The sequence below is a fragment of the Aulonocara stuartgranti genome (assembly GCF_965226115.1).
Source record: "Aulonocara stuartgranti genome assembly, chromosome: 3".
NCBI classification, from domain to species: domain Eukaryota; kingdom Metazoa; phylum Chordata; class Actinopteri; order Cichliformes; family Cichlidae; genus Aulonocara; species Aulonocara stuartgranti.
The window spans coordinates 59,240,344-59,254,960 of record NC_138941.1 but is presented as its reverse complement, the minus strand read 5'-3'; the positions used below and the strand labels follow the sequence as shown (position 1 = coordinate 59,254,960).

At 35.6% G+C, this 14,617-nt stretch overlaps 3 protein-coding genes across 5 annotated transcripts in view; all 3 read right to left on the bottom strand.

The window, feature by feature from the left end:
* Nucleotides 1–3,367: 3,367 nt before the first annotated feature.
* On the bottom strand, nucleotides 3,368–6,352 carry LOC309700271 (uncharacterized protein). Of its 3 annotated transcripts, none has more exons than XM_082523743.1 (5): nucleotides 5,750–6,352; nucleotides 5,052–5,176; nucleotides 4,677–4,776; nucleotides 4,461–4,571; nucleotides 3,368–4,228 (listed from the first exon to the last, which is right to left on the bottom strand). In XM_082523743.1, the coding sequence occupies exons 1-5, from the start codon at nucleotides 5,829–5,831 to the stop codon at nucleotides 4,212–4,214; spliced, it is 435 nt and encodes a 144-aa protein (XP_082379869.1). In that variant the 5' UTR covers nucleotides 5,832–6,352; the 3' UTR covers nucleotides 3,368–4,211. The 3 variants fall into 3 exon arrangements, with proteins under 3 accessions (XP_082379869.1, XP_082379868.1, XP_082379867.1); XM_082523742.1 differs by lacking the exon at nucleotides 4,677–4,776 and adding an exon at nucleotides 5,291–5,368 and having other exon boundaries at nucleotides 5,750–6,346; XM_082523741.1 differs by lacking the exon at nucleotides 4,677–4,776 and having other exon boundaries at nucleotides 3,371–4,228; nucleotides 5,750–6,342.
* A 3,797-nt stretch (nucleotides 6,353–10,149) lies between these two features.
* LOC309701862 (Fc receptor-like protein 5) lies at nucleotides 10,150–14,248 on the bottom strand. The gene is made up of 7 exons (XM_082526173.1): nucleotides 14,135–14,248; nucleotides 13,878–13,922; nucleotides 13,408–13,668; nucleotides 13,055–13,300; nucleotides 12,388–12,444; nucleotides 11,332–11,414; nucleotides 10,150–10,802 (listed from the first exon to the last, which is right to left on the bottom strand). Exons 1-6 carry the CDS (start codon nucleotides 14,163–14,165, stop codon nucleotides 11,332–11,334), a joined length of 723 nt encoding a protein of 240 aa, XP_082382299.1. The 5' UTR covers nucleotides 14,166–14,248; the 3' UTR covers nucleotides 10,150–10,802.
* The window catches only part of LOC309701846 (uncharacterized protein), a 124,460-nt gene continuing 121,118 nt past the window's right edge, over nucleotides 11,276–14,617 (bottom strand). The window contains exon 8 of the mRNA XM_082526142.1: nucleotides 11,276–11,331. The gene's annotated coding sequence lies outside the window, so the exon portion shown is untranslated. The remainder of the gene's footprint in view (nucleotides 11,332–14,617) is intronic.

Genomic DNA, 14,617 nt, shown 5'->3' with positions numbered 1-14,617 from the left:
TATCACTCACATCTATACATTTATAAATATTAAACACACGTCTAACAAAGATACAGACAACACCACATGAGAAAACAAAACCAATACTTTCCTTCACATAAGTAATTCTGTGATATTCTTGCTCAGTAAAATACCTCCTGTCTATCTTACAACTTATGCTGCTCTTATGTTGCTTATATTGCCTGCATCCACCGTGCTGGCCTCTATGAAGATTAAAGAAATAAGTGAATTGTTTTTTCTTGTTTTTTTTAAAGACATTAAACAGATATAGATGATTTCTTAGATCAAGTTATTTAGTTTATGATAGTCATTTTTATTTAAAAACTTTGGATAAGAAAATCAGACAATGTGTCTGGCTGATGATTACATTTCCATGTGATAACAATAAAATACTTGTCATTACCTCTCTTCCAGCAAGCTTTGACAATGTGAAACAGTCCCACTGCCACCAACAGAGCACTGACTAAAATGGTTGAAATGATCCGTATGGTAACAGAAGCGAAATGGCCCCCCTCTTTATCTGGATCAGTTGTGTAATTTATATTTAGAGAATCTAAATAATGGTTAAAAAGAAAAGAATGGTTAAACCATCAAATATTGATTTTAAATTCTTCATAATGACATTAAGCATCTTGACAATCAACTTAAAAGCTCCTAAACCACCATGGAAAGTTTGGTGTACAAACTTAAATGTCCAATTTATGTTTCCACACTGAACATTTCTTTGTGTTAAAAATGCTAATACAAACAGATTCAACAGCTTTGCATGAAAGCATCAGCTGTCATTCATATAAAAATTATACATCAACATTATTTTAAAACATCTCAGTGTCTCACCTGTGACTTTCAGCCAGCTCTCTGGTGATTCTCCAACTCCTGAGATGCTGCACTTGTAAAGCCCTTCATCTGACTTGGAAACTCTGTGGATGGTCATGTTTCCTGTGGAGCTTCTATGGATCTGATTTCCATATTTATAGAAATCAACTTTGAAGTTGGAGGAAGGAATTTTGCTTCTGCAGCTCAGAGTCACAGTTTCTTCCATCAACACAGGAACAGCAGGACTCTCCAGGATCACAGGACCAGCTAAAAGAAATGCATTTGATAATTAAATACATGAGATTAAATTTAATCAAAATATATCATAAAATATTGTTCTTTCTTCAAATATACCAGTGAAAGAGAGGTTAATAATGTTGCTTCTTCTCCCTCCTTCAGTCTCATACCAGTACTCTCCACTGTTGTCTGCATAAACAATTTGAATGGAGCAGGGTGATCCTGTTGGAGTCCTCTTGTTAGTTTTACTACATGATTCTATTTTTCCTTTAATTCTATGCACAACTTCACAATAATCGACTCCTTCACAATAAAATGTCACTGATTCATATTCAAAGAACTGCAGTCTGTTTGGAACAACACGAAGAGGAACTGCATCTGAAACAAAGAAAAAAGAAAGACTAAAGAAAGTTTAGAGTTTTACCACTAAAATTGGCACACTGCACTTCAACAGTAAACAAATAAAACAGTAAATAAAACAGTAAAAAAAAAAAAGTCACAAAACCATTTCTTTCTCCCACAATTTTTTTTTACTTTTCTCCAGTTGGTTAGCTCATCCATAATGTAATATTATAACTTTGATATAAACAAGCAAAGAGCTGGTACTCACCAAATTCCTGATCCTGCACACCCAAGATAATCATGATGGCCATCACTAAAGAGAGATGAAAGAGCTTCAGAGTTACCAAAACATGTGCTGTATAATTACTAACTATACTAAAGTACTATGACATCTCATACGCAGACCATAAAAATACATTAGCCTACTTTTTTAACCTAAAATATAAATAAAACTGTCATATTTTTGATTGAAAATTACACTCCAAATTTTATAATAATGTAGAAATAGATTAGAAAAGTAAACAGAAAGTACTCACACAGTCTGATGCAGAGAGCTCTGATCTCCATGTCGTCTTGATGTAGATGGAAGACTTAACAATAGTGAGCAGGGGTATCTCTTTGCTACTAAAAGTATTTTAATATTAATTAAAATGTTTTAGGACTTAATGCTATTATATAGTTTTACAATAGAAGTGTTGGTAAATATGCTGAGTGTCTTTTGCATCAAGTCAAGCCTCACTGTTTCAGTTCACTGTCAGTGGGCGGAACAACAAACCAGATCAGATTAATGCTGTGTTTGATGCAGCTTGTAGACAGATTCATGTTTCCTGTGCTCAGTTTGGTGAACTGTGCAGAAATATGTCACAAATGTAGAAATATCTTCTAGGGCTTCTCAGCCCACTCAGGCAATCTACTGACAAACATATTTTTTATTTGGCATTTATTAATTTGTTAAGGTTCCTCAGCGTGAAACTTTTTAAACAACACAGTAGTTTAACAACATTACAAACTTAAACAGAATCACAAAGTAACATTTTCTTCAATGCAATCATTAACATTAACACAACCTTATTACCATGAGATCCAAGGTAATGATTTGGCTGGTGTGCAAACCACTATCTAAATACTGATATGCGACAGATATATAGATCTAGTGTACTTTACTTTGTTAGATGAGTTCTATTTAAGTGAGTCAGTAAATCTGGTAGTAACCAGGCTTGGGTGTGACTTTGTGAAACCAAAAACTTATTTAAACTTAATGAGTCATTTCTTGTCAAATATTTTTTTAAACATTGTGTTTTGTCTGGTACTAGATCATATTTCAGTTAGAGGCATGCTTGTTATGCTGACCTCAAACGTGATGTGTCTGGGGAAAAAAGTAAACCAACAGTTTTAGATTAGTGGTTGACCACAGTGAGTATCAGCATGTACAAGCTGTAACAACTCATTTCTTGTAAACAGGATCAATACATTTCAAAAGACAGCAGATGGACTAAGTCAGGTGTTTTTATTGGCATTCAAACCTCATATGTACTTATAAATATGTGGGTCTTGCAGCCAGCTGTGTCTAACTGACAAGAGACAAGATATTCTAAATTATACACTGCAAAAACAGCTATACTTGAAACAAGCCAAATATTCTTAAATCTGACAAATTTTTCTTGTTTTGAGCAAAAAAATCTGCCAATGGGGTAAGCAAAAGTTGCTTGACTAGAATTCTTAAAACTAGCAAATTAATCTAACTGCCATATGCCTTTTAACTAGACAAAATTGTCTAAAATGTATGCTTATTTGAAGAAAATGTGACTTATTATAAGTAAAAGACACTTTGATATTTAGAAAATCTGCACCTAAAATGAGTATTATGCTTTCTTGAACAAGCTGTTTTCAAGAATTATTTGCTTACTTTAAGATTCTACACCTTAATTTAGATTTTTCACATTAAAAAAACACCTTACTATAGGACAAATTTTCTTAAAACTGAATTGTTTCTTTCTTGATTGAGCTAACTATAAGAATTATGTTTCGACTCTGAGAACAATAATCAGCAAAAATTCCTGAGAATAAGACACCATCTCTTCAAAAAGCTACTAAAAATAAGGGAATTCATCTTAAATTAAGACAGCAAAAGCACTCTTAGATTTTGCGCTTTTATTGACACAGCAATGGGTCAGTAACTCACTGAGGTCTGTTCCAGGAGAATCATGCCTAAAATTATACATTTCAGCAGGGTACTGTGTAACATGGCCAAAATAAGAAGTGCATATTCCAGATACTCTTAAAATGAATAATAACAGTATAACACACTCATGGCTGGTATCAAAAATAAATTTTGCTGAAGCTTAAAACAATCACTATTTCAAATCCTATATTACATAACATTTTAGAAGAACAAGTTTAACGACCACACAAACAAACATGTGTTTTACATTTGAACAACTTTTCTATAGAAAAAAAAAAACAACCTCACTGACTAACACTGAGTCTGATAAACAAGGCAGATGGAGTCTGTCATCTGGGAGACTCACTCAATGAATGACTTCCACTCACCAAGCGCCTTCTTGTAAGAGGGGGTTGAATCTCGGTCATGGATGGAGTCTTTGAGTATTTCAGTTTGCAAGACAGACAGCAGCGTGGAAATGCACTATGGATATGTGAGGTGGAGGGCATAGTAATATGCCATCAGATAGAGCAGTCCCTCATTAAGATCCTTCCGGTCAAAAGTGCTCACCGGTGTGGTTCCAACAGCTATCATGCAGTTGCCTTCAGAGACAAGCAGAACTGGACAAGCCAGGGGTCGCTGACGCAGGTAGCCTTCAGGGTCTTCTGAAGTCTACATGACAGAAAAAAAGAGTATTAGAACAAGACTGTAAGAAACACAATTTTTGAGTTGCATTACAGTTTAAAATAGATCAACTTTTTTTGTAGGTTTTATTAACATCAACATGTTATGGGGATCTGAACTTTAAGAATATTTGACTGACTCCACAGTAAAATATATAAAATGAAAACATGAGTAACTGCAAAATTCAACAATATATACACATAGAATATTGCAGCCTTACCTTTAGGACATGGGAAAAAAGCCTCACTACAGATGCCCAGCTTCTTAGGTGGTACTGTGCTGGAAGGGAAAAGCATGGGAAGGGCTCTGAACACAGCTGCTGCATGTTCCACTGGTTTGAAAAAAGAAAAATAAGACAGGGCAACACCATTAAACATTGCAAATAATGTAATCTGCAAAGCATAAATGTAGACAAATCAAGATACTGTAGCATTACCTCCATCCAAAGTTTTTGGATGGAGGTAAGTGCTGGGTTCCTCTCTGAAGAAGTCACCATCTCCAGTAGTTGTTAGCGTTTTTTCAGCAGCAGTCTTGTTCTAAAATACAGTGTACATAGGGCTAATTTCACATAAAATTGCACACGAACTTTAGGTCTCTAAATATGAAAGATAGTACAACAAAATATCAGTAAAGTGTTGAACAATAAAAAATATGTATATTTAATAAATGGGTAGGCCACTTGATTTAAATCAAAACTAAAGAAGATTCTACTGTCTATCTGTTAAGTGAGTATTGGTGGAATTATTTGAAACTGCATAAAACAAGCTGGTGTGTTCTCAGTTTTGTCACACAGCGATAGGACAGAACTTACTTCTTCACATTTGTGCACTGCAAGCCATAGAGCCCGACGCCTGAGGCAATGTTCAGGACCAGGAAACAGATCTTTGATGTCATCTCGTGAAAGTGATGAGAGCAGGTCTTCTCCAACATTTGCTTCTGCAATAGGAGTTTCCAATTATCACTACATTGCATTATCCTCATGTGCAAGCCAGCTGACAGCTTTGCTTGGGTAACAGACAGGATACATAGGAAACATAATTTAATATTTACCATTTAAAACCATGACTCTATTCCATTATTCTCCCTCCTCACTGCTCCACAGGTTCTAAATTACCTTCCTCCTATTGACTGGTAAAAGTAATATATTTGTGATACATCAATTAAATGCATGTATACATATAAATGTATTTTTTTTTTTGCTTCCTGGGCTAAAGTATATAATGAAATAACTTCACTAATAGAAATTTGAAACTCCCACAATTTCTGTAAAACTGGCATTAACTTATGGCACTTTGCACACTTGTTGAATAAATTCACAGACACTGAAACTAATAACTGGACATGAATTCTTTCATAACTTTCTGCACTAGCATATTTAAAAATGCTAATGCAACTAAGCTAACCGCACAGCTAAGCTAAGCTAACAACCGGGTATAGCCTGCCATGCTAGCGACTTAACATGCAACATACCAGAACACAAAACATAGAAAAAACAAAACAGTCACATACCTTTCAGGTTGGCAATTGTTATTTCGTCCAGTTTTTCCATAGCGTGCCTTAATTTCTTCACACTGTACCAACTGTATCGCATCTACACCCAGACCCCAAAATCCTGCAATCCAACCGCTTAGGCACGGAGCTAGAGGCGGGAAGGTGGGCTGTACCAACTCAGGAGTATGGGGTTGTGTACGGAAATGGTTTAGTTCGCTCTTTTATACCTATAAAATGATATATATTTAAATATTTGACTATTTAGTTAGATTATGTTCTGTAAATACTGACGTGTGGGTGCTGTTACTTACTACAGCTGTTATAAGGCACTGAATTAGGATAGCCATTCCTACCCCATAATGGAATAATCCTGGTTATCTTGACTTTATGGGAAAAGTAGTTCACAGACCAGTAAAACAAAATGATTTGGCGCTGTGTTATCTACATCGTTTTTGTGGGTCTGACCCTCAAATCCCTACTGAGTCATATTAATTCTGCACATAGCCATAGTCCAGATTTCCGTGAAGATTGTGGCATAGATGGATGTGTCAAAGAATATCGTGTTTACAGCTAATTTTGGTATCACATTCTTCGAACACACTCCGACCACCTTGCCAATGGACGATGCAGCTGATCGATTAGGACACAAAAATCTGTAAGGTGAGACTGACTATATACTTTAATATCTTTGAAAATAATCATATAAAATATTCATGTTAGATGTCTACTTGTTTTTACAGCTTAACAGTAGATATGTTAATGCTTATTCCTTATAATCCACAACAATGCTATCTATTTATAAAGAACATTCTGATAGTGTTTAATTTCTTCTACTAGAGAAAACAACATTTTGTATTTTTTTAAACTTTTGTTTTAAATAAACCAATTGTCATGGTCCGCAGTCTCCTTGGTTGTTTGTGTTTATTAATATTCATTGTGTCAGTTAGTTTCCTAGTTATTTGTTAATTATTTCCAGTGTTTAGGTGTTCTCTGTACCTCCCTTGTCTTCAGTGTATTGTCCCTGGTTCGATATTCGTGTTTATTCCTGTTTTACTTTGATAGTCCCTGCCCTGCATCGGTGTATTCTCCTCCTGGTCTCTTCTCATCTGATTAGTGTCAGCTGTGTTTCGTGCCTGTCTGCCAATTCCTCGTTTCCTTTTGTGTGTGTATATTTAGTGTGTTCTTTGTCGGATCGTCTGTATTCTCTCCTGTGTTATCATCTGTGTTCCCTCCCTGATGTTTTCATGTCTTATGTTCCTTGTTCAAGGTTGTAAGGTTTTTGCAACATTTTCCATGTTTCCTGTGTTCTTTAGTTTAGCTTTCCCATTTTAGGTTTTTGAGGATTTTTCAAGGCTTTTAAACTACAGTTAAGCTGCCAAATAGCAATGAGCATTAAATGAATATCCATTTATTAAACTCAGCTTGAAAACATGCATATTTTAGAGTAAAGTATAAAATGCAGTATATTTCTGACAGTAAAATTTTTTAGAAATTATCAGTGTACCTTGTATTTAATTTCCTTATCCGCAACTAGTCAATTAATCAACCAATCTCAATTGCAGTTCTAGGAGGGAACCCTCATCAGCAGTGAACAGAAATCTGAGTAACATGTGGGCATACAGGACTGATTCAGTGGTGGAAAGCCAGCCAACAATGATATGATATGAGATTCCATTCCATATTACAGTTTCACACACAAAGATATGACATGTGCGGTCATGAAATATTACCTGGGTGATGTAATTGGACTACACGTGAGCTCAACATATGTTTTATAAAAGGTACACTGCTTTACATGCATGAACTGTATTTTCAGGTTATTGTTTTGGACAGTTTTGTGACAATTTTTAAAATGAAGTTGTTGTTTTCCTATAAATTCTGACAGTTGAATGCGATTTTAGCATTGCCATAGTATAGATATACTGATGCTGATCTATTATTCTGTTTGACATGGCCTAAAGTGAATGAGTTGTGCTGTTTCTGTTTTTCAAATGGGCCTGTATTTCATGTTTACCATGTGCTTTTAGTTCCTGCCTTTGTTCATATACTGCATATTGTGTCAAACTTGACAGCAATTATATTAAACTTTAGTGTCAATAAATACATTTCTTAAACTGAGCAGCTGTTTAAATGCCCTTACTCTTGAAATGAGAAAAATAATCTTATTTTTATTCTGGAAATTCAGCCAAACCATTGTCATGCCTTGTAACTGGTAAATAAAGCTCAAGATGAGCTGAAATATCCTTTTAAGGAAAAGTTAGACATATTTTCCTAGAATAAGCTTTATTTTCTTGTCCAAAACTTGCTTGTTAAGAATATATTTTCTTTTTAGGCAAAAAATAAGAAAAAATGTCCATAAACAAGGTTTTTTTTACTTTCTTGAAAATTGTTTTTTGCAGTGTACACATGCAAACCAAACCCAACTCCCAAATGTTCAATTACAAAAACAATATGTAAGTAATCTGGATTACTTTATTCTTCTCAATCTCACTGAGATGTAATTATATTTTCAGTCAGTTCACTCTGCAACCTGTAAGATAGTATGTGGTATCTGCCTGCACCTCCAGAGAGTCCCAGTGCTATGGAAAACATCATGCCTGGTCCCAGTGCCTAAGAAGTATCATCCAGCGGCATTAAATGACTACAGGCCTGTAGCACTAACTTCTCATAATATGAAGGTTATGGAGAGACTTTTACTGGAACACTTCAGACCCCTGGTGAGCAAGTCACAAGACCCTCTGCAGTTTGCATACCAGGCCCACTTGGGGGTGGACAACACAGTGATACATCTGCTGCAGAGAGTGTGTTCCTCCCTCCACAGACCCCAAACCACAGTCCGGATGATGTTCTTTGACCTCTCCAGTGCCTTTAACACAATCTAGCCCGGGCTCTGAGATTGTTGTTGGATGACATGCAGGTGGAGGCTCCACCAGTCCAGACTACCTGACAGGCAGACCACAATTTGTGAGACTGCAGAGCTTTGTGTCAGAGAGTCTGAACAGCAACACAGGAGCAACCCAGGGAACTGTTCTGTCCCCTTCAATATCTTCAACATCTATACCGCCAAATTCAAGTATATCACAGAAACCTGTCTCCTCCAGAAATTCTCTGATTATTGGAAAAGTGTGGGGATGGGAAGGGAAGAGGAGTACAGAGTACAGAGGACTGATTGAGCGCTTCATGAGGTGGTGTGAGGTGAATCACCTTCAGCTGAATGTGGCCAAAACAAAGGAGCTGGTTGTGGACTTTGGCAGAAACAGATCCCAACCCTCCCCTGTCTGCATTGGTGGGACTAATGTGAAAATAGTCACAGCCTACAAGTATCTGGGAGTTCATCTGGATCACAAGCTATATTTGCTGTGGCGTGCTGGGGTGCAGGCATCAAAGCAAAGGACCCAAACAGACTGAACAAAGTCATTGTGAAGGCTGAGTTTGTTGTTGGCATGAAGTTCGCCACCCTGGAGGAGGTGATCAGTGATAGAATGCTCCCACCCCCTCCATAACACACTGGACAATCCGAAGAGCAGTTTCAGCAACAGGTTCCTTCAACCTCGCTATCTGTTGGAAGGTCATCCCTTCCTACTGCTATCTGACTCTTTCCGCACATATGTGGAAAAGAATTAATTACACCTCAATGCACCCTGTCACTTCTCTATATTTATCTATCTTAATATTTACCTATCATCACTCTGTTTCTACACTCATTTTCTTGACTGCTTCTTGTTTGTTGTATATTTGCTGCTATGACAACTCAATTTCCCTCTGGGATTAATAAAGTTTCTCTGATTCTGAATTTATTGCAGTGAGAGCAAACTTTTGAACATTTGGTTTGTCTTTTTCACTGAGTAGCAGATTCCCTGTGTATTACTGTGTGTATACTGCATGGTGCTCCTATGTGATCAAGATGGTTTCGAAAGGTTTGTCATACCTGCTCAATATTTTGAATTGTATGTCCATTTCTGTCTTCATCTCAGTGCTTTGAAAATTTAGCACCATCTTCAGATTTTGGGGGTTCAAGCAATAGTCAGCAGGAGTGGCCCTCCTTAGTTTCTTATGTTTCCTGTCCTGCACAGGAACATTTCGAGCATGTTTCTTATAAGGTGAAATTGGAGATATGTGCATCCCTATATTTCATATCAATATTTGTCATCGATTGCAAACTAAAGGTATATCTTCAGAAAGGGCCTGCATTTAGAGCTAGTAAACCTCTGTCTGTGCTGTTTCATGGTGATTTTTCAAAGATCAAAGGTCACTAAATAGGTCGGTAAGTTGTACCTCTAGAGCCTTACAATCCAATTACAATCATTTATTTATTAAGAGGCTTAACATTGTAAGGTAACACCCTACAAATATAAAGAACTTTCCTCCTTCTCATCTTCAACTGGACTGCGGGCCATCAGCGATATTTTCTTTCTGTATCTGTTTCAGTTCTACATCTCCCCATATTTATGTGCTTGCTCAAATCATGTTTGACCTACCTCACGACTTCTGCTTTCACACAGTCTGACCAAAAAATGTAGAAATTCACATAATTATTTTGGCTTTGTTTGAAGAGAAGTTGCAGCATGAAGTCACCACTTATTTTGTCTCAGTTCTAGACCACAGTTAAAGTCAGTTAAAGTCATCCTCAGTATCAAACTTGGCTGTTATATTTCATTGTTGACCACAAACTCAGGTCATCTGTTTTCAAATAAAGTAATGTGACATTTTGACTTCAGCAGTTGACCACAGTGGGTGTCTATGAAAGCTGCAGCAGCACTTTTATTGTAACAGCATTCATACATGTGTAAAAACAGAAAGATCAAGCACGTTGGTTCAAGTTCAACTTCTACATATCAGGCAGGCGCTTGTGCTTGTGTTCAGTCTTTATATATACTTATAACCACATGGGAATGGCAACTAGCTGCATCTGACTGAGTAAAAAAAGTTATAACGGTTTACAGACATGTACACCAAACTAAGATGACAATGTACAATTTGGTTAACAACAAAAACAATATGTGATAAAATCTCGTTGTTTTCGCTCTTACTCGGATGTGATCAAGTCTTCAGACAGGTCTCTTTCTTCAACCTGACACACAAAAGAAGTGTAGAGGGGGAAAAAAACTGAATTGAAAACAAAATTACTTTAATGGTGCATATTTCACAGCAATATCCACTTCATATAGTAGTTCCCAAATAAGCACGGTGAATGTAAAACATTAGGTTTCTGTTTCTATATCCTCCTGAGAATTGAAGAAAAAGAGAATCTTCCCATTAAAGTTTTTTTTTATGATTCCCTGCATCTTTGGAGCTAAAAGAGACCACCCAAACACATGAGATATCAGCGAAAAGCCCTGAAAGTCCTGTTTAGTAGATCAAGACCTAGACAAAAAAAACCAAAAAATGTTCATTACAGAGGAAATAAATGTAAAGGCTAGTTCTCTGGAGGATATAATGAAATCAGCATTTTTACATACACAAATCTGGGGGTGAGTGAGTCGAATGCATGAAAAAGTATACATATTACATGTAAGAAATTGTCTATTTTACCAATCCCAAACTATGCATCACACATTGTGTGAATGCAGCACATAAGGCATCCCTGTCCCCAGTCTTACCTACTGTATTACGGAATAGAAGGGATCCACTGCAATGGGTTGGCAAGGACCTGCTGAGGACATCACTCTGCTGGGTCCTGCTTCTGCTTTGACAAGAGATTAAATTAAATGGGTAGCACTTTCTATTAGAAGTAAAGGTTTAATAGTATGGTAACAACAATAACATAATTTAGGAATTTCCAAGTTATGACCATGCAGTTACCAAAGTAATAGTCACTTCACAGCATGGTAACAATAGTCATTACAGATTAATAATATTACACTTAAATGTATGTATAATATGGATAATAAGGGCCCCAAAACTGGAGGTAATAATGTGGAACTACAGCTTGTTAATAATACGCTTATTGTAGAGTAACAAGAAAGACAAAAGAACATAATAATGGGGAAATTTCTAAGTTATTACGACTCAAATACCTGTGGTATTTTCTTTGTAATAAGCAGGGAATCTAATCTTACATATTTATTGTATTGTAGCTTATTTTGTTCTAATCTAAAATATATATTAAAACTTTACAGTTTTTAACTATTTGTATTAGGTTTAGTGTACAGTATATACTCTACCCCCTAAGAATCTCAGATATCATTTGAAGGTATTTTATTTATTTTCAAATTTTTGATGACTTAATGACAAAACAAGGAAATCATATATTTCTTTGTTTTATGGGTTGTCAAATTGTAAAATTCTTGGTTGTATTCTGCATTTTTTTTCTCCTGAAGAATACTTTGTGAGACAATTAATGCTAGTCACTGAATATTAATGTTTGAAAGAGAAAGTAATTGGGTTCAATTTAAAGTTGATTTTGAAACTGAATGCTTGTCTGAAGTTGTATCTAATACCACATGTACCTATATTGAGATACAGTACGTGTCTAAAAGATGAGCTTTAAAATTGTATTCTATGCGGTTTTCATTGGAGGCTTTTGGAAGCTCAAATTATCACTTGCATCCATACATTTATAAATATCACATACACATCTAACAAAGATGCAAAAAACAAAACCAATCCATTTCTTCAGAAAAGTAATTGTGTGCTACTGTTGCAAAGTAAAATACCTCTTGTCTTTCTTACAGCAGAATATGTTGCTCTGCCTGCTTCCACTGTGCCAGCCTCTACGGAGATTAAAGAAATAAATATTTATTAATTATTTTGAATAGAAAATCAGACAATGTATCTGTCTGACAGACTAATTTTCAATATAAATATAATAACAACAACAACAACAATAATAACAATAATAATAATTTTCATTACTTCTCTTCCAGTAACCTTTGCCAAAGTGATACAGTCCCACTGCCACCAACAGAGCACTGACTAAAATGGTTAAAATGATCCAAGGTGTGGCAGCAGAGGAGGAATGGCGCGCTTCTTTGTCTGGATTAATCGTGTAATTTACATTTTGAGAATCTAAATGATGGTTAGAAAAGACAGGAAGATTTAAATGAGAAAAGAATGGTAAACTATCAAACGTTAATTTTAGCTTCTTCATAATGACATGAAATATCTTTCCAACCAACTTAAAACTTCTAAAACACTATGGAAGTTTGGCACACCTGTTTTAGTTGTTTAAATTTGAAATTTAGGTTTGCACACTGGAAACTTCTCAGTATTTCAAAGATGCTAATACAAACGGATTTACCAGTTTTACATAAAGAGCATCAGCTGCCATTTATATCACAATTATACATAAAAACCTTATTTTAAAACATCTCAGTGTCTCACCTGTGACTTTCAGCCAGCTCTTTGGTGATTCTCCAACTCCTGAGATGCTACATTTGTAAAGTCCTTCATCTGACTTGGAAACTCTCTGGATGGTCATGCTTCCTGTGGAGCTTCTGTGGGTGAAAAATCCATCTTTGTAGAAATCAGCTTTGAAGTTGGAGGAAGGAATTTTGCTTCTGCAGCTCAGAGTCACAGTTTCTTCCATCAACACAGGAACAGCAGGACTCTCCAGGATCACAGCACCAGCTAAATGAGATGCATTTGATAATTAAATACTAGAAATTAAATTTAATTAAAACTTATTATAAAAAAGTTCTTTAATTTTTGTTTAATGTTTATTTCTTCAAAGCTACCAGTGAAAGAGAGGTTGATAATGTTGCTTCTTCTCCCTCCTTCAGTCTCATACCAGTACTCTCCACTGTTGTCTGCATAAACAATTTGAATGGAGCAGGATGATCCTGTTGGTGTCCTCTTGTTAGTTTTACTACATGATTCTATTTTTCCTTTAATTCTATGCACAACTTCACAATAATCGACTCCTTCACAATAAAATGTCACTGATTCATATTCAAAGAACTGCAATCTGTTTGGAACAACACGAAGAGAAACTGCATCTGAAACAAAGAAAAAAGAAAGACTCAGTTTAAAGTTTACTACTAAATCTGGCATCCCACACATCAAAAGTGAATGAATAAAACAGTAAATAAAACAATAACAAATATCACAGAAACATTTTTTTCTCTCACAAGTTATTTTTTTTTCTGCTAAATTCCTTGTCCAAAATCTGAACATTGATATGGACAAGCAAACAGCTGGTACTCACCAACTTTCTCATCCTGTACACCCAAGATAATCATGATGGTCATCACTGAACAGAGATAAACAAGGTACAGAGTAACTAACACATGTACTGTAAAATTGCTAAATGTACTAAAAGTTTAAAAGTATTATTATATCTCATATGTCCACAAAAATACTACTTTTCTAGCCTAAAATATAAAACAAAGTAAACTGTCATATTTTTAATCAGAATGAATAACCTAAATCTATTAATAATGTAGAACTAGAGCAACTACTCACACAGTCTGATGCAGAGAGCTCTGATCTCCATGTCGTCTTGATGTAGATGGAAGACTTAACAATAGTGAGCACAGTTGTCTCTTTGCTACTAAAAGTATTTTTAAAATAATTAAATAGTTTTCAGACTTAATGCTATTATATAGTTTTACAAAAGAAGCGTTCCCAAAGAAGCTGAGCTGTTTTTGTGTCAAGTCAAGCCTCACTGTTTCAGTTCACTGTCAGTGGGCGGAACAACAAACCAGTTCAGACTAATGCTGTGTTTGATGCAGCTTGTAGACTGGTTCCTGTTTCCTGTGCTCAGTTTGGTGAACTGTGCTGAGATATGTCTCAAAAGTAGTGAACATTTTAAACCTTTTATAGGGGTCATGTCTGAAGTCAAGTCACTGAAGTTATTTTCAGTTACAGGACAGTAAATGCTATTATAGATAAAGTATTCTGTAATTCAAACATAGTAGATATTTATCTGCCCAATGATTTAACTCA